The sequence below is a fragment of the Melanerpes formicivorus genome, unplaced genomic scaffold (genome assembly GCF_026170545.1).
Source record: "Melanerpes formicivorus ecotype bairdi unplaced genomic scaffold, bMelFor1.0.p_v2 SCAF_100, whole genome shotgun sequence".
In the NCBI taxonomy this organism is placed as follows: domain Eukaryota; kingdom Metazoa; phylum Chordata; class Aves; order Piciformes; family Picidae; genus Melanerpes; species Melanerpes formicivorus.
This window is the reverse complement of record NW_027142452.1, coordinates 1,425,536-1,443,268: the sequence shown is the minus strand read 5'-3', so window position 1 is coordinate 1,443,268 and position 17,733 is coordinate 1,425,536. Positions and strand designations below refer to the sequence as shown.

General features: G+C 58.1%; 1 protein-coding gene across 1 annotated transcript; it reads right to left on the bottom strand.

Annotated features, from left to right (window-relative positions):
- Positions 1–378: 378 nt before the first annotated feature.
- Positions 379–14,588, bottom strand: LIMD2 (LIM domain containing 2). The gene is made up of 5 exons (XM_068166329.1): positions 14,448–14,588; positions 4,932–5,071; positions 2,706–2,750; positions 1,818–1,957; positions 379–1,245 (listed from the first exon to the last, which is right to left on the bottom strand). Exons 2-5 carry the CDS (start codon positions 4,971–4,973, stop codon positions 1,086–1,088), a joined length of 387 nt encoding a protein of 128 aa, XP_068022430.1. The 5' UTR covers positions 4,974–5,071; positions 14,448–14,588; the 3' UTR covers positions 379–1,085.
- Between the last annotated feature and the right edge of the window lie 3,145 nt (positions 14,589–17,733).

Genomic DNA, 17,733 nt, shown 5'->3' with positions numbered 1-17,733 from the left:
CTGCTCACAGGGCTGTGCTCAAGGCCTCTCCCCAGCCTTGTTGCCCTTCTCTGGACACCTTCAAGTGTCTCGATGTCCTTCTTAAATCAAGGAGCCCCAGAACTGGACACAGTTCTCCAGGTGTGGCCTAACCAGTGCTGAGCACAGGGCAGAAGGACTTTCCTGCTCCTGCTGGCCACACTCTTCCTGATGCAGGCCAGGATGCCCTTGGCCTTCTTGGCCAGCTGGGCACACTGCTGGCTCAGTCCTAGCATCACAGCCACGTACCCAGGAACGCTGCCTCGCTCCTGCATGGGCAGGGGCTCTTTCCACAGAAAGGGGCAGACTGCCCCCCTGGTCCCACCTCCCCAGCCCCCTGGGAAGAGAGGAGCAGGCAGGGAAGGCTCAGAACCCTTGTATTACAAAAATAAAAGCGCGCAGGGAGGCCTGCGCCAGGCTCCGGCGCCGAACGTACCGGCAGAGGCAGCTATAAAAAACACTGAGAAACATCCTTAAGGCTGAACAATCCCAGCTGAACTGAGCTGATGGAAACCAGGGACCCTCCTCATCTGGAGGCCTCCCCCCCTTCCCAGCAAGGCAGGCTTGGTGTGGCAGGAGCTGGGGGCTCTGCTGTGACTTGCAGGCCAGGTTAGGAGCTCCCCCAGGTCATCTCCTTTGCCACGGTCACAGGCCTGAAACTTGCGACCCAGAGAGCCCTGGGGGCTGTTGAGCCTGGAGAAGAGCAGCCTGAGAGGAGAGCTCAGCAAGAGCTAAAGGGTGGGTGACAAAAAGATGGGGCCAGACTCTGCTCAGTGGTGCCCAGGGACAGGACAAGAGGCAACAGGCACCAGCTTCTGGTCTGATCTCATCTGGGAGAGGGGCCTGCAGAGAGAGGGCTTCAGGCTTGGGGGCTCTGCCCCAGTCACCTCTGCCCTGTCCTTATAGGTGTAGGACCCCTCTAGGCATCCTCCAAGGAGGGCTGGGCTGCCTCCCCTGCCACCCACAGCCCCTTGTGTCCCCTTTGCTTTACATCAGCTCAGTTAGCCCCTGGCTCAGCGCTCCGTGCCCGCTCTGCTGGGCTCCAGGGACGGCTGTGCTGGCGCCGCTCACGCCGACTTGGTCCTGCTCTCCACCTCCTTGTGCACCCACAGCTCCTTGTGCTGCTTGCGCCCAAAGCCCTCGTCGTAGTTGCCTTTACTCTTGAAGAGCTGCTGGAAGTGGGGCTTGCAGTAGAACTCCCCGTGGAGCGCCGCGTAGCTGCCCAGGCTGCGGAGGGAGAGAGGGTTAGCTGGGCAGCGGGAGCCAGCTGCAGGCTGGGCTGGGGAGTGCGGGAGGCCTGGGGGCAGGCAGGAGTGTCAATGGGGACCCTTAGGAAGGGCCAACTGCTCCCCAGACAGCTGGTGGGGCGTGCTGGAAGCAGAGTTAATGGTCTGTGAAGACTGAGGAGGGAGCATGCAGGAAGAGGACTCTTAGAAAGGGTCTGCTGCTGCCTGCAGCCAGCTCAGGGTGTTGGGCACTGCGCTGAGCAGCTTTGAGATCTGTGGAGATTCCAAAGGGCAGCTCAGCCTTGGCTCTGTGCCACGTAGGAGGAAGTTGTGGGTCAGCTCTGGTAATGACCTTGGAGCTCTTCTTCCATGCCAGGTGGGGCTCAGCTGAACTTTGGGACCAGGTAGGCAGGGCAGTCCCTTTTTGTGTTGTGCTGAGTGGGCTGGGGGTCTTTACCAACCCACAGGAGCAAGGGCTGTGGTGGGTGGGAGCACAGATGTGCTATCTGGAAAGACCTCCCCCACCCAGGTAGGCAGAACCAAGGTGGCAGCCCCCCCTCACCCTCAGCTCACCTCAGCTTGGTGTGGCAGTGCTTGCAGCAGAAGCAGGTGTTGTGGAAGACAAACTTGTCTGCCACCAGCCTCTCCATGGGATAGACAGTTTTCTGGCAGGCAGTGCACATCTCCTTCACTTGAGCCTTCAGGCTGAAGGACTGGGCAAGAGGACACAAAAGAAAGGGAGACAGGATGAGGAAGGGGTTTGGGAGATCCTGTGCCTGGCTCCCACCTCAGCTCTCTCCCCTAACATCCATTCTGCCAGCTGCTGGGGCATTAGTGTGAAGCAGCCCTGCTGGCCCTTGCCCTCCAGTGCTCCACTGATGCTGGGCTGGGACTGGATTGGTTCTTCTCCTCCTCTACCCTGGTGAGGCCACATCTGGAGTGCAGTGTCCAGTTCCAGGCTCCCCAGTTCAACAGGGAGAGAGTCCAGTGGAGGCTACAAAGCTGCTGAGGGGCCTGGAGCAGCTCTGTGAGGAGCAAAGGCTGAGAGCCCCTGGGACTGAGAGGTGAAGAACAGCCCCAGAGGGGAGCTGAGCAATGCTCAGTGAGAGCTAAAGGGTGGGGAGCAAGAGGCTGGGGCCAGACTCTGCTCAGTGGTGCCCAGGGACAGGAGGCAATGGGCACAAACTGGAACCCAGGAGGTTCCATCTGAACAGGAGGAGAAAACTCTTTGGTGTGAAGGTGCTGAAGCCTGGAGCAGGCTGCCCAGAGAGGTTGTGGAGATTCCTTCTCTGGAGAGCTTCCACATCCACCTGCACATTATGGTCCTGGGCAACCTGTTCTGGGTGCCCTGCTTTAGCAGGGGGTTAGACTGGATGATCTCCAGAGGTCCCTTCCAACCCCCTCCACGCTGGGATTCCCCCCTTGCTGCGAATCAGGAGGATGTGGTAAAGTTGCAGGTACCTTGGAGCGCTGCACTGTGCTGCTTCCTGAGCTGTTCTTTGCCTCCTAAGAAGGGAAGAAGAGAAATCAAAATGAGAGCCTGGACTGCCAAGCCTGGGCTGAGCTGTTCTTCAGGAGGAGCAGCAGAGGCTTGCCACTGGCAGCTGAGCTGCAGGACCTTGGGGCACACCAGCAGCCTCTGCCTGGCTGTGGCAGGAACGTGGTAACCATCTTTCAGCTCCCTTGTCCAGAGGCCATGACCTGATGAGCAGCTCTCACCATCTGCAGGCAACAGTTGCTGTCCTGGGCTGCCCAGTGCAACCACCACTTGTGTCTCAGGACCCACAGCCCCAGCACTGCTCCTCAGGAACAACCACAGCGGAGGAGAGGAGTCCTGCACCCACATCCCTGGGGCACAGTCTGGGGGAAGGGGAAAGCCCCTGGCAGAGCTTGCTCTGTGACCTGCACCAGGTCACTTCCACCTAACAGCAGCTCTGCTGTGGGGGGAGAAGCTGCTCATGCTCCTTCTGGTCAGCAATCATCTACCCCCCAGGACTGCAGAGTCATCATTAACCCTTCTCTTGCTGGAGGTGCACAGCGCTCTCGCAGTGCTGCCGGGGTGGGTCTCTGCCTGCAGCGAGAGGGTGGTAGACTCCAGTCCCCCCCAGGACACAGCTGGGGTGCCTCTCACTCTCATGGAGCACGTTGTGCTGGTTGCCCCTCAGTGGATGTTTTGTGTCTGAGCTCCTCTCTACTCTGTTACCAGCCCTCACGCCGCTGTGCTGCACAGGAAACGTCTGTGCCGAGGGGGAGAGCCAGAAGGCTTCGGAGTCCCTGCAGGCTCTGTGCATGCAGGGAGGGCAGGAGGGGCAGCAGGGCAGGGCCAGAGGTTACGACATGCTCCATGGTTGAAGACATGCAGCTTGGCAGAGGCTTGGAGGAATGGGGCAGAGAGGTCCAAACAGTGAGGTGCCTGTACCTCTGTCCCCAGGATCTCAGAGTGCCCTCTCCTGCAGTGCTCTCCCTTCTGCAGCTGCCAACAACTCATCTCCCAAATCACCTCCTGCACCCTCCCCAGGCAGACTGTTTGCACTGGCACCCACTGGCTCCCAGTCAGCCACCTGCAACTGTTTCAGCCTCCTCTGCGCTGCTGAGAATGCTCCCTCCTTTCAACCAGCTGGGGTCAAAGGGGTGACCACACATGTAGCCAGGTGGAGCAGCCCGGACTGCTCTACCACAGAGCCGCTCACCCCCCTCTGCCCTGTCTGCTCCCAAGGCTGGGGCAGCACAGCCCCAGAACGTCACCCCTCTGCCTCCTTGTCCATCCTCTTGCTGCTGGTCTGGCTCTGCCTGGCCAGTTCCTCCTCTCTGCCCCCAGGCTGATCTCCCATCCTGGCTGCTCCAGCTTTGTCCTTTCCCCATCCTTTCTCCTTCGTATGTTTGGAAACAGTTTGCCTAGGAGACAGCACAGGAAACTCTCACTTCACTGAGCTGCCTCCTCAGACGTTCCCCAGCTGCTCTCACGGGCTGGGGTCAGGGACTTGATTTTCCTCTCACTCCCACGGGGCTGGAAGAACGAAGCCAAAGTCAGCCGAGGGACCCAGGGCAGCGAGGAGGCTCAGGCCGCGTAAAGCCAGCTGCATCCCCGGCAGCGGGCGAGGCAGCCGCAGGTGCTCTCCTGGGGTGAGGAGTCAGTGTACTGCCTCCGGGCTCGGCTGAGCAGGGCTGAGGCAGAGGCTGCCTCTTCGGGGCCGGAGCACATCCGTTCCCAAGGCTACAGCCACGCAGCGCCGCTCGTCACTTCTCGGCAGCCCGCTGGCTCCGTCAGGCTCATTATCTATCTCATATCTGATATATCCTCCCTGGGGGAAGGGCCACATCCTGTCCCAGCAGGAGATGTTCTTGAGCCTTTATGTTTTTCCATCTCCAGTCGCTCCAGTCCTGGGCAGCTCGCATGCTCTCCTTTGTGAGCAGGGAAAGCCATGGAAACACAAACAAACAGCAACTGGAGACGGGAGCAGGGCGAGCAGCTCCGGGCAGAGCAGAGCCTGGACGCTGGTGTTGCGATGTGCTCAGCAAACAGCACCTTCTGCTGGAACATTCCTGTCCCCAGCCTGCTGTCTGGGTAGCAGTGACACTGCCTTTGATCACTCTAAAGTGCCAGCTCTGGAGCACAGCTTCTGTACGCAGCCCTCCGGCCCGAGAGCCCAAACCCAGTTTGCAGTTCCCATACAAACCACTCCATACATGAGCTGGGGTGGGGCTGGCAGGTCCTGGGGCCTGGAACATGGCTCCTTCCCCTCCGCTCTCTCTTTAATCCTGAGCTTGAAGCTTGTGGGTCGATGTTCCCTGAGGAGGTGTCTAAGACAGACCTCTTCTTGCAACACCTGGAAAGGAGATGTCAAGAGGAGCAGGGTTGGTTTTGTCACCCCAAAGCCAACACCTGCACAGCACTGCAGGACCTGGCCTGGGACAGCAGTGTGCTCCAAGCTTCCTCCATGGGGACAGAGCAGCCTCTCTAGCCTAGCGATTCCTTGAGGGACCCAGGAGGTTTAGGCACACCAGGCTGCACTGGCAAGCAGGAGATGCAGGGTTCACAGAATATATTTGGTTGGAAGAGACCTTCAAGATCATCCAGTCCAGCCTTCAACCCATCACTGATTGCTTTTAGAAAGGTGGAAGGTGATCTGGGGACACTGAGCTCAGGAGCTCTAGTCATAGAATCAATAAGGTTGGTAAAGACCTCAAGAATCATCAAGTCCAAGCTGTCACCCAACACCTCCTGACTGCTAAACCATGGCACCAAGTGCCACATCCAATCCCCTCTTGAACACCTCCAGGGACGGTGACTCCACCACAGCCCTGGGCAGCTCATTCCAAAGGCTAACAGCTCTCTCTGGGAAGAACTTTCTTCCCAACCTCCAGCCTAAACCTCCCCTGACACAGGTTGAGACTGTGTCCTCTTGTTCTGGTGCTGCTTGCCTGGGAAAAGAGCCCAACCCCTTCCTGCCTACAACCTCCCTTCAGGTAGTTGTAGACAGCAATGAGGTCTCCCCTGAGCCTCCTCCAGGCTAAGCAGCCCCAGCTCCCTCAGCCTCTCCTCACAGGGCTGTGCCCCAGACCCCTCCCCAGCCTTGTTGCCCTTCTCTGGACACCTTCAAGTCTCTCAATGTCCTTCTTAAACTGAGGGGCCCAGAACTGGACACAGGACTCAAGGAGTGGCCTAACCAGGGGCACAATGACCTCCCTGCTCCTGCTGGCCACACTATTCCTGATGCAGGCACAGGACACAAAGATATTGGTCTAGGGTGGGAGAGGGATGCTGGAAACAGGAGCAGAAGGGGATGAGATGACATCTGCTCCAAACCCATGAGTGGAAAGCAGTTGTCAGGCAATGGCCAAACTGTCAGCAGCAGGGCAGGGTTCCCACCCCCAGCCACAGGCCCTGTCTAGCCAAGGCAGTGAAAGCAGCCCCCAGTGTTTCACTGATGTGACCACTAAGGGACTGCTGGGCCTGGATCCAGGGCTGTGATTTCAGTCTAATTTTAGCCCAGAAAAGCCTTGCTGAACAGAGCAGAACACAGCTCAGCAGAGCGAGTGGTGGGGATTTTGCCTTCTCTGGGGAGCCCACGTCGCCTTTAGGCTGCAGCCCAGGAGCTGTGAGCTCTGTGATGTGCTGAGTGCCCAGGAGGGTGACTTTGACAGGTCTTGGACCAATTTTAATGCAGCACAGGGAAGGAAAATAACCAATAAATCACCCTTTTGGTAAAAATGAGCCAGAGAGGCACTGTCAGAGCCCCAGGGTTTTCCCCCATTTCCCCTTACCTTCAAAACAGCCATAAAAGGTCAGGCTTGATGAGCCCTGACATGCATCTGCAAGACAGAGCTGTGGGGTTGAGCAAAGGGTGCTGAGGGAGGAGCAGAGCTGGGGCCAGGGGGGTGAAGGGGTAGCTGTGCAGCTCTGGGAGGATGGGGATGTGCTGGGGACTGGCAAACCAGCGCCTCACACACTGCAGTCAGAGGCTGCTTTCCTCTCCTGGTCAAACCTCTCATCCTCACACTGTCACCCCAAAAACTCTCCTGCTGCCCAAGGGCTAGGGTGGATCCTAGATGTGCTGGGACAGAGGGCTTGGGGCAGGAGTTGTCTTCACAATGCCACCCTGGTGCCATCTGCAAACACATCCTGGGTCTGGGGGCTCTTTGGCTGTCCCAACACCCAGGAGCTGACCCCAGGCTTGTGTTATGCCCAGCAAGGCACCCAGCATCAGTGGCTGCTTTCAGCGTCAAGAGGCCTCTGCTCCAGGTCCTGAGCAGTAGTGGGTGAGCTGGGGGGGAGGGGGGCTGGGAGGCTCTTGTCAGAAACATTTCACAGCCTCATCTGACAAAATGGCTCCTGCTTCACCTAAGTCATTTCCTGCCTCCTCTGCGGTTTGCTTGTTATTTCCTGCTCGCGGAGCGGCTGCATGGCAGCACGCAGGCAGCTGCTGCTCTGCCCTGCGTCTGCTGGGGTCAGGGCAGAGCTGGCTGAGCAGCAGCTCCAGCACCAGGGGCTCCTGGCACAAGTCCACAGCCTCTCTCTCCCCCTGAGACAAGACCTTCCCTCTCATGCCTCCAGGATCTGCAACAGTGCCTGCAGCCCAGTTCAGATCCTGAGGAACCCAGAAAACCCAACCTCCCTCCACCACACAGCCCTCCCCTTTTCACCTACCTTCCACCTTCTCCCCTGCCTTTGCAGCACGTTTCCCCACCCTCAGCTTCCCTTCCTCTTCCCCCACAGCTCACCTTCTTCCTCCCCCCCAGCCACCTTCTTCACCTTGGCTTCCCCAGTCTCTCCATCACTGGCTCTTGCCCTTCACCATAAGCACACACTCCCTGCCGCCTTCCACCTTTTTGCTCCTCTGCTTCTCTTGCCCTTAAACCCTGTTCCCTTCACTGCCATCCCACTTATCCTACCCCATGGCCTGATGTTCTCCATCCAGAGCCAGCCTCCAGGTCTCCTTCCTCTTACTCTCCCTCTGTCCCTGCATGCCCTTACTCTGCAGCCCCCACCCAGGCTCTCCCAGCCTTCGTTTCAAGCGAGAGGTCCCCTGGGTGTCACTGCTCCACAGACACATGAGCAGAAGTTGCTAAATGTCCTTCCTGCCAGAGGACAGGAGGCAAGAGGAGAAATCTCAAAGGGGAAGGGTGTGCTGAAGCGATAAGGGAAACACAACGAGTCAGAAACCACAGGAGGGTTCCTAAGTGGCCCTCAGCTGCTGCCGTCGCTTTTCCAAGGAGCCATCAGTCTGCAGGGGATGGGATTTGAGCCCAAGGCACTCCACACAAGCCTCCATGAGCAGAGGATCCTCGGTGGCACAGGCTGCCAAGCTGATGTTAGGAAGTCCTCACAATGCTGGGGCAGCTCTCCAGTGCAGTGGGGGCCTGCTGGCTCTGAGGAGTGCAGAGGGCATCCGTGACAAAGCAAGAAAGCCAAGCCCAGGTCTCCACAGTGGAGGCTGGCACCGTGCTGCCAGACCTGGCTCCCCCAAACTTCTGTTCCCAGCTACACAGGCTGAGAAGAACAGAACTGAGGATTGAGGACAGTTCAGTCTGGGGGCTCAGGACAAGGTGAGAGCTCCTTTGCCTTACAGCCTCCATTCTTCCTGCCCCTCCTGGGAGTAGCTGATGGCTGGAGTGGACCAAAACCAAAATCCCCTTTCTCTGAGGGATGTAGGCTTAGACTGTCTGCCTGAGCAGATGGAACAGCTTCTGATGGCAGCACTGGTGGCCACAGCACGGCAGACACAGGGGGAGGTGGATCTTGGTGTGCTCCAGAGACACAGCACCACAGCCAGCAGGATGCACTTGGTGCCCAAGCTGCCAGCTCTGCCTGCCCAGGTCATCACCAGCAGCTGCCAGTTATGCTCTGGGAGGGTTTTTTTGTCATCTCAGCAAGTTGGTGTTTAACTCAGGACCTTGGGCTTGGAGTTCATCTGTCATCTGCAGGAGCTGTGTGCCTGCTGCTCTGCTTTTAGCACCAAAGGGTGGGGATGAGCAAGGCAACATTCATCCAAGAGGCTGCTCACTGGCAGAACCTTTGCCTAGGAGCCTCTCCTGTCCCCTCTCACCTTCCTGCCTGACCTTGGGGACAGATGTAGGCAGGGGGAACCATCTGGGGTGGCCCCTCAAGGAAATCCCCTGGTCATCCTGACAGTGATCTGCCTCCTGCCAGGACAGATGGGTGCAGGGAGCCTTATCCCCTTCCCCTGCCCAGCAGGGCTGCCCAGTCTGCTCTAGCTGCTGAACCAGCCAGCTCCCCCCAGCCCCCCAGTCTGCCCTCACTGCTGAACCAGCCAGCCCCCCAGCCTGCCCTCACTGCTGAACCAGCCAGCTCCCCCCAGCCTGCCCTCACTGCTGAACCAGCCAGCTCCCCCCAGCCCCCCAGCCTGCCCTCACTGCTGAACCAGCCAGCTCCCCCCATGTCTGCCCTCACTGCTGAACCCTCCAGCTCCCAGTGGGCCCCAGCCTGGCGCGAGAGCCGATGGGTTTCCGGCCCAGGCAAGCAGCGTGACTGCGGAGGGCGAGAGGCCCCTCTCTGCCATCTGGTTCCCATTAGCAGCACTGGGAAGTTTACTGCTGGGATCACTGCCCCCCTGCCAGAGGCTTTCCCAAAGAGCAGTGTGGGGAATCCAGGCCCCTTCCTCCTCCATCCTGGGAGGACACAGAGTGTCCCCAGCAGCACAGCGAGGCATGGCAGGGGCTTGGCACCTGGGAGAGGCTGCCCAGGCTCAGCCCCTGGAGGTGGTGAGCTAAAGTGATTGCTGTGGGGACTGATGTCCCCAAGACCCTGTGCAGGATTGGTGTAGCCTACACACAGAGCACAGCCACTGACCCCCCAGCTCCATGGCCAGCCCAGCCCATGGTGCTCTCAGCAAGATACTGGGGAGGAGGTGAAGAGGAGCTGGCAGAGCCTGCCTCACTGCCCAGCTGGCCTCTCTTTCTGCAGCCTTAGGGCCTCATGGCAAATCCACACTGTGGAACAAGGTGTGATGCAGAGTGGGTATCAAATGGGCCAGTGCAAGAGCCAGGCACAGCATCTCCAGGGAGGGAGGCAGAGTGTCCCCAGCGACGCTTCAACTACTCGAAGAAAAGGAAAGAGACAGCAAAGTGCAGCTTGGGAGGGAAGATGGAGTAAGCCCAGTGGTCATGGCTCCAGCTTTAGCCATGGAAGACCTCAATTCAGCTCCAGATCTTGGCTCCTTGTGTGGCTTCAAGCCAACCACTTGACCTTATCAGTATATGGGACCCAAGGCAGGTCCCTCCTGGCTTGACACAGGGTGGAAGACTCCAGGGAGGAGCAGAAGAGCCAATTCTGTGGACACCATTGCCCTGTTCATCAGGTTTCTGCAGAGCAGCCCTACCACATGGAGCTGGTCCCTGCCTGCACCCCATGGCACAGAGCTACCTTCCACCAGCCTGCCCCACTAATCCACTTTCCATCCACGTCCTGTGCCTGGGCTGCCTGCTGAAAGGCTGCCAGTGGGCAGGAAATCTACAGCCCAAGTGCTGAGGGATGCTGACAAGGAATAGTTGTGGGGAGGAACAGGGCTGCCTTTGTCAGGGCAACAATGGGGGACCCACACAAGTGAGGAGGGAGCCCGAGGGAAGCCCCTGCCCTCCCGCTCTGCTCTCCCACCTTCAGCCCTGCCTTGGCTTGCCTCTCTTGAAGGATCAGGGTCAAGGAGGACCTCACAGCTCTCTAGCCCCTGTATCTCAGTGGGGAGGCAGACAGGGTAGGAAGATGCTGCTAGGATTCCTCCTGTTTCCAGAGGTGGAAACTGAAGCATAGAGCAGCCCATTCTTGGGGCCAAGGCCATGCTTAATGGCATCCACTAGAAACCATGCTCTGAAGGCAGATTCTGCTCCCTAGCATCTCCTGTCTGGCTAGGAGCTAAGGCAGAGCAGACAAGTACAGCAGAAAGCCTGATGGGGGGGATGAGAAGATTCTCTTTTCTGGCAGAGACAAATCCTTCCCAGTGGTGCCAGTTGATGGAGCAAGCAGCAGTGGCCAGAAAATGCAGGTTGGGAGGTTCAGGCTGGACAAAAGCAAAACTGCTTCAGTGGGAGGAAGCCTTGGAGGCTCTGTGGCATGGTGCTGATTAAGTGCAACATAAACCTGGAGCAAGCAAGCATGACAGGCAAATCGTTCATGCTCCTTCCCTTCCCTGTTCAGTTTCTCCATAGTGACTTCCATGCCTTACCTTCTGCTTCCCTGTGGGAATGTTCCTCCATTTACTGGGATACTGACATTGTGTTCCTAGTTCTTCTCCCACCATGTCTGCCTCTCAGAGGGATGCTTAGAGTAGCCACAATTCCTTATCAGTCTTTGGGTTTTTAGCAGGAGAAGCCAGTTCCTTGCTACCTGTTCTCAGGGTTCCCTGTCCTACAGCTCCCTTGGTTGCTCGCTGCAAGCAGGGGAGATGGCCTGGATGCACCACACTGAAGGAGATCTCAGACCTTTGTATTCTGCTAGGAACACTTCTCTGGCACCCCTGGAAACATCTGGCCTGATGTGCTGCTGCCTTCCTCTGCCAGAAATCCTAGATGCTTTTTCTTCAGTGCCTCCACTTGCTGAGGTCCCTCCAGGCTACAGCAGCTTCATGAAGCAGTTCCCCAGTGCCTGCTCTGACACAACTCTGCCTCAGCCATTTCTAGGACTCCAGTTTCATCTTCCTGTTTGCTCATCTATTTTTTTCTCACCAGGGGCAGGTCTCCTGACTTCTAAAGGGGCTGATAACAAGTTCAGTTCTCTCCTGGTGGAAGGATCCAAGTGTCCTCTTTCTGTTTTGCTCTTTCCTATCCTTTTTCCTGTCTCCACCTAAAATAATCATTTCCCTGGGGCACAGTGACAAGTGCTTTCCTCAAACCCAGATTCACGAGGGCCTGTTGTTTCAGAAGCCAGTGATCATCTCCAAGGAAGGTACTGAGCCAGTGTGATGTGATCTGTGTTAGAACCACACTGCATTTCATTCTGCTTCCCAACACAGAGTCACAGAATGTTAGAGACTGGAAGGGACCTCCAGAGATCATCAAGTCCAACCCCCTGGCAGCAATGCATCCAGGCAGGTTTTGAAAGTCTCCAGAGAAGGAGGCTGCACAACCCCCCCGGGGCAGCATATGGTGACTCTTCCAAAACCTATTCCAGAAACTCACCTTGCATTGTTCCCCAAGAAATGGACCTCTGGCTGCCTGTAATTTCCCCTGTCTCCAAACACAGCCTGCAAATGTGATCTTGGCCAATCTGTGTGCAACAGCACCTGTGAGACATCAGACTTTGGACTTGCACTTCCTCTCTGGGTTAGCCCATCGATCTCTTGAGCTCTGAGAGCCCCTCCCGAGAGTTTCTGCTCTTTCCCCATCAGCAGAGGCAGCAAAAGCAGGAGTGAGTCCTGTTCCAGGCATCCCCAAGCACAGCACAACCACTTTCCATAGCCCCTGCCTTCCCCTCACCCCTGTGCCTGCCTTCATTTGTGAATTGTGTCACTAAAGAAAGCCTCCATAAATCATTCACAGGTGAGATCTCTCAAAGGATCGTTCTTTTCCAGCTGCTCTGTTTTCAGCCTTCACCTCCAGCCTCACTGTCAGGATCCAAGATGCCACACAGCATCCAGTAGAGGATGTGGTGCTCTGCATGGCCACTGGATTTCACTGGAGCAATGAATGTGCTGGGTAAAGCAAACCCTGGAGAGGCACATCAGAGGTTGCTGAGGCTCCTTGTGCCTGAAAAGCCTTGAGCTGGCCATCTGGAGAGGGTTATGGGCACACCACCAGAGCGAGAAATATGTCTGAAGTGTGCTTAATATTGATTGCGATAATCCCTTCACCCAGATTTAATGTTTTCCAGCCCAGTGCTTTGCTCACAGCTAGGTAAGCTCTGCAACACCCCCAGATGGCAAATAAAAATGACTTAAGTGGAAAGTGAAAGGCAGAGACACCTCGGGGGGAACATGGCAGCTGCCTGACCATGGGCAAACAGCCCTGCAAAAGATGAGGATGGGCAAAAAACACAAGAGAAATCCCCTCCCCACATAGGGCTGGAGAAGGTAGTTGAAGCTCTCAGGATGGACCTGCTGAAGGAAACCAGAAGAGGAACTCCCTTCCCTAGTGAGAAGTCTCATGGGATTGTGTTGACCAAAAAAGGTCAGGAACCTTGTTTTGAGCTGAGAAGAGAAGATGCATCCAGTCACTTCGCAGAGCCCAAGGGGCTGTTTCTGCTGGACCCTCACTTCTTAACTGGGAATCTGGTTCTTGCAGGGCTCCCATTTGAAGAGGCCAGCAGTGCTGGAGCTGGTTTGGGCTGGGATTCATCAGCTGCCCTGCAATTATTTCCTAATCTACCTTAATAATGCTGCAGATGTGCAGCTCCTGGCCCTGAACAGACAACAGCTCAGCTGGGGCACCAGATGTCTTCCTGGCCAGAGCCCTCACGCCATGTCTTCAGTGGACAAAGCCCAGTTTCCAAGGTGTGATCCAGGGTTATGGTGATCCTTCCAAACTGATGCCCACCCCATGAACAAAAATCAGCTGGAAAGATGACCTACAAGGTGGCTTAGCTGGTCTCAAGTGATCCAAGGGAATTAGACAAGATCAGACTGGCTCAGAGCATGGTAGTTACAGCAGCAGAGTGGGACTTGGGAGACCTGAGCTGCATTCCCAGCTCTGCTCCTGAATTTGGAGTGACAGTGGACAAATGATGTAGTTTTTTTCTGTTCTCTTTTCTCCTCCTGATGAAAAGAGTGGCTCTCCTTTATGAAGCCCTGGGGGATCCCTGGCTGGTTAGGGTTATGTCAGAGCTCAGGGTATTTGTGGTGTTATTAAATCTCACAGCCATGCAACAGCCTCCCCTGGGAAGTGATGGAAGACCTGTGGCTGGAAAGGTTTAGAGCCAGGCTGCATGAGGCAGCAGGGGACACACCGTTGAGAATTAGCAGGCATTAATGAAGAGGGGGGTGAGGCAGTGGGGATCTGACAGGTTTTCCTTCCATCTCTGCTCCTTCTGATCAGCTTAATAAAATGGATCTGTCCGGCCCCCCTCCGGCACGGACTGCAGCACACAACAAAGAGGGAATTACAGGCCAGATGGGGAGGGCGAGCCCCGAAAGGCTGCGCCCCCAGATGCTCGCTGCAGCGGATCCGGCGGTCGCAGGCCTCCGCTCGTTCCGGTCTCCGAGGGGCGCGGGGTGCAAGCCCCTGGCCCCCAGCTCACACAGGGCACGGGGTGCTCACCCCCACTCTAGCAGCAGGCTCCCAGAGCTCGGACCGCTGCTCCTTGCCCCCGTCTGACCCCGGCGAGGCCACCCAGGGCCGAGAACAGACCCCACTGTGTTTCCCGCGACCCTGCGACCGCCTCGGTCGAGCCCCCTCTCAAAGCCCAAAAGTTCCCTGCGCATCTGGGTGGGACCTGCCCCAGGGGGGCTGCGTAGGACGGGGATGAGCCCCAATCCGCCGGGTTCCCAGCGGTGCCGCTTCCCGGGGCTCTCCCTGTCTTTTGCCTTCCTCCCTCTTCTCCATCCCTTTCTCCCTGGGCTCCTGCCTTTCTCTCCCTCCCCACCGCTTGGTCTCGCTTTCTCCCCCAGCTCTCCCACCGCCGAGCAGAGCCACAACCGGTGGCAATCCCCAGGGTGAATGCAGCCCTTCGCTTTCCACATCTTGAGGACCATCATTGTCTCGCCCCGAGCCGCCGCCACCCCTCAGCCCTGTTGTTCTCCACGAGCGAGGGCTCACCATATGCCTGCGCTCCTCACGGCGATGCCGAGCACAAGGGTTTGGCCCCGGCTGGGTGGGTCCGTGCAGCCGTCCCCGACGGCGGGGTGCTGTGGCTGCCCTTCTCCCCGCTGCAGAGAGCAGGCTGTGGGAGCCGGAGTCGCTTCCTGCGAGCTCCCCCGGCCGCCTCGCAGGGCCTTTTATCGCCGGGCCGCCGCCGTGATTGGCTCTCGCCGCTCTGCCGTCTTCCAGCCGCTTGCTCCTTTGTGTGAAGCCAGCCTCTAACCCCAAACCTTCCCCAGCCCCTTCTCTTCTCGGCCCCCCTCTCCCCAGCTACCCCTGGATGCCCGCAGCCTCCCCAGCCCCGCTGCCAACAACGCCGACCCCAGGGACGTTTCCCGCCCGGCTTTCCCGTGTCCTAATCGCGGGGGTGCAGTCTCCCCCTCCCCTCCGCAACCACCTAGCGCCCAGCCCTCTCCCCATGTTGTGTGTGTGCAGATGGGCTTCGCTCGGGACTCTGGACACAGCCCAGGGCTCTCTCTGCGTGGGGCTAACCCGATCCTGTAAGGTTTCCTGGAAGCATCCTGGAGCATCCATCCCTCCAGGGCACACGAACGCCGAGCTCACCCCCCACCAGCCTCAGCAAACCGTTGGCAGGGGAAGGATCTTATCCGGCAGGAGCAGGAAAGGGGAATCCCAATGTCCGCAGATCCTCACCCCCCAGGGGAGCAAAAGTGAGCCATGATGATTTCAGAAATCCATTAACTTTTAATCCCACGGAGAGCTGCAGAGCTGTGCATGGGAGCAGCGCTGTGCAAGGCGGTCAGTGGGTGTGCCAGGGCAGGTTCTCATGGGGTGACCAGAAGGGCAGCTTCCCCAACGCCACCCCTGGGTTTGAGACTGGGTGGATGGAGTTTGGAGGGCTGGAATTTCTTCAGGGACAGGGCAAAACATTAAGAATAAATGGATTAAACATTGATAGTCAAAACCTGAAGGGAACTTGGGGGCAGTTTGAGAGCAGCCAAGGAAGACAGGATGGCTGTGAGCCAGCAGTGAGGCAGAAGGACCCTGTGGCTTTGAGGACTTTGCCTGAACCTCCCAAAGCTCTCCAACGGGGGATAATGGAGGCAAAATATGCAACGGAGTGGTGGGAAGAGCTTTGATAATGATGATGAAGGAACAAATACTCTCCTTTGGGCTCCTCAGCTCAGCACGGTGCCACTTGAAGGAGCCAAATGCCAGCTGGAAGTGGCCCTGAGCCTGAGCTCAGTGCCTGAGCTCACAGACAGAGGCAGGTGACCTTTGTGTGCTGAGTTTGTCTGCAATTTCCTTGTACAAAAAAAAATGTGATTAAGGAATTTATGTTGGTGTTTACTGGACCAGGAGGCAGCAGCGACACGATTTATCACCTCTGTCACTCCACAGATAGCATCTGTGATGTAAAGGCTGCTGCCACCGAGAGCAAATCAATGAGGATTTGACTTGGTAGTAAAATTCCTGGCAGCTGAGCAGGTGCAGACCCAGCAATGAGGATGGTCACAGGCAGCAGAACCCAGTGTCCATCAGGGCATGGGGAAGAGTGGGGGAGCATCCAGGGCATCACCATGCTGCCCCAAAATGGTGGCAGGCATGTGGGAAGCCTTCAGCAGATGAATGCTGCTGAAAGCACAGCACCCAGCTGCTGCCCTGGGCTCGGGGCATGAACACACTGGCAAAAGGATCCTGTCTGCAGGCTTGGCTGTGTCCCACAGCATTGCCCCATGGGGACAGGGTCTGGAGGAGGAGAGGACTGGGAGCTCCTCCTGGCATCCACACGAGGGGGTGCAGGGTGGGTGCAGAGCTGGAGCCTGAGCTCACATTCCATGGGAGCTCCTTGGGCACTGCAGCTGCTCCGCCGCTGTGAGAAACACTGCAGGTCCCCTGCTCATACCTGCACAGACAGACAGACATGGATACACACACGGGTGCACAGATCCACACACCCGTGCACACACCCCCGTGCACACACCCCGTGCACACACCTGTGCACACACACCCATGCACACACCCCGTGCACACACCCCGTGCACACACCCCGTGCACACACCCCCGTGCACACACCCCCGTGCACACACCCCGTGCACACACCTGTGCACACACACCCATGCACACACCCCGTGCACACACCCCGTGCACACACACCCGTGCACACACACCTGTGCACACACACCCGTGCACACACACCCCGTGCACACACACCTGTGCACACACCCCGTGCACACACACCCGTGCACACACACCCCGTGCACACACACCTGTGCACACACACCCCGTGCACACACACCCCGTGCACACACACCTGTGCACACACACCCCGTGCACACACACCCCGTGCACACACACCTGTGCACACCCCCGTGCACACACCCCCCGTGCACACCCCCCGTGCACACACACCTGTGCACACCCCCGTGCACACACCCCGTGCACACCCCCCGTGCACACACACCTGTGCACACCCCCGTGCACACACCCCGTGCACACACCCCGTGCACACACCCTGTGTGCACACACCCGTGCACACACACCCGTGCACACACACCTGTGCACACACCCCGTGCACACACCCCGTGCACACACCCCCCGTGCACACACCCCGTGCACACACCCCGTGCACACACCCCGTGCACACACACCCCGTGCACCCACACCGTGCACACACACCCCGTGCACACACACACCCGTGCACACACACCCCGTGCACACACCCCGTGCACACACCCCGTGCACACACACCCCGTGCACCCACACCGTGCACACACACCCCGTGCACACACACACCCGTGCACACACACCCCGTGCACACACCCCGTGCACACACCCCGTGCACACACACCCCGTGCACACACCCCGTGCACACACCCCCCGTGCACACACACCCCGTGCACACACACCTGTGCACACCCCCCGTGCACACACCCAGTGCACACACACCTGCACACACACCCCGTGCACACACACCTGCACACACACCTGTGCACACACACCCGTGCACACACACCCGTGCACACACACCTGTGCACACACACCCATGCACACACACCCCGTGCACACACACCCGTGCACACACCCAGTGCACACACACCTGCACACACACCCCGTGCACACACCCCGTGCACACACACCTGCACACACACCTGTGCACACACACCCGTGCACACCCCCCGTGCACACACGTTCACACGCGCACACGTGTGCTCACACTGCGGTGTACACTCTCACAGCCAAGGCTGTGCTTGTTGTCTGTGCAGGTCTCAGGGTTCCCCAG

Coding starts and splice junctions, on each gene's coding strand:
- LIMD2 (XM_068166329.1), bottom strand. CDS start 4,973: ATGTTCCAGGCCCCAGGACCTGCCAGCCCCACCCCAGCTCAT. Junction 2,751..4,931: donor CCAGCCCCACCCCAGCTCAT/GTATGGAGTGGT, acceptor TTCCCTTCTTAG/GAGGCAAAGAACAGCTCAGG. Junction 1,958..2,705: donor GCACAGTGCAGCGCTCCAAG/GTACCTGCAACT, acceptor CCTCTTGCCCAG/TCCTTCAGCCTGAAGGCTCA.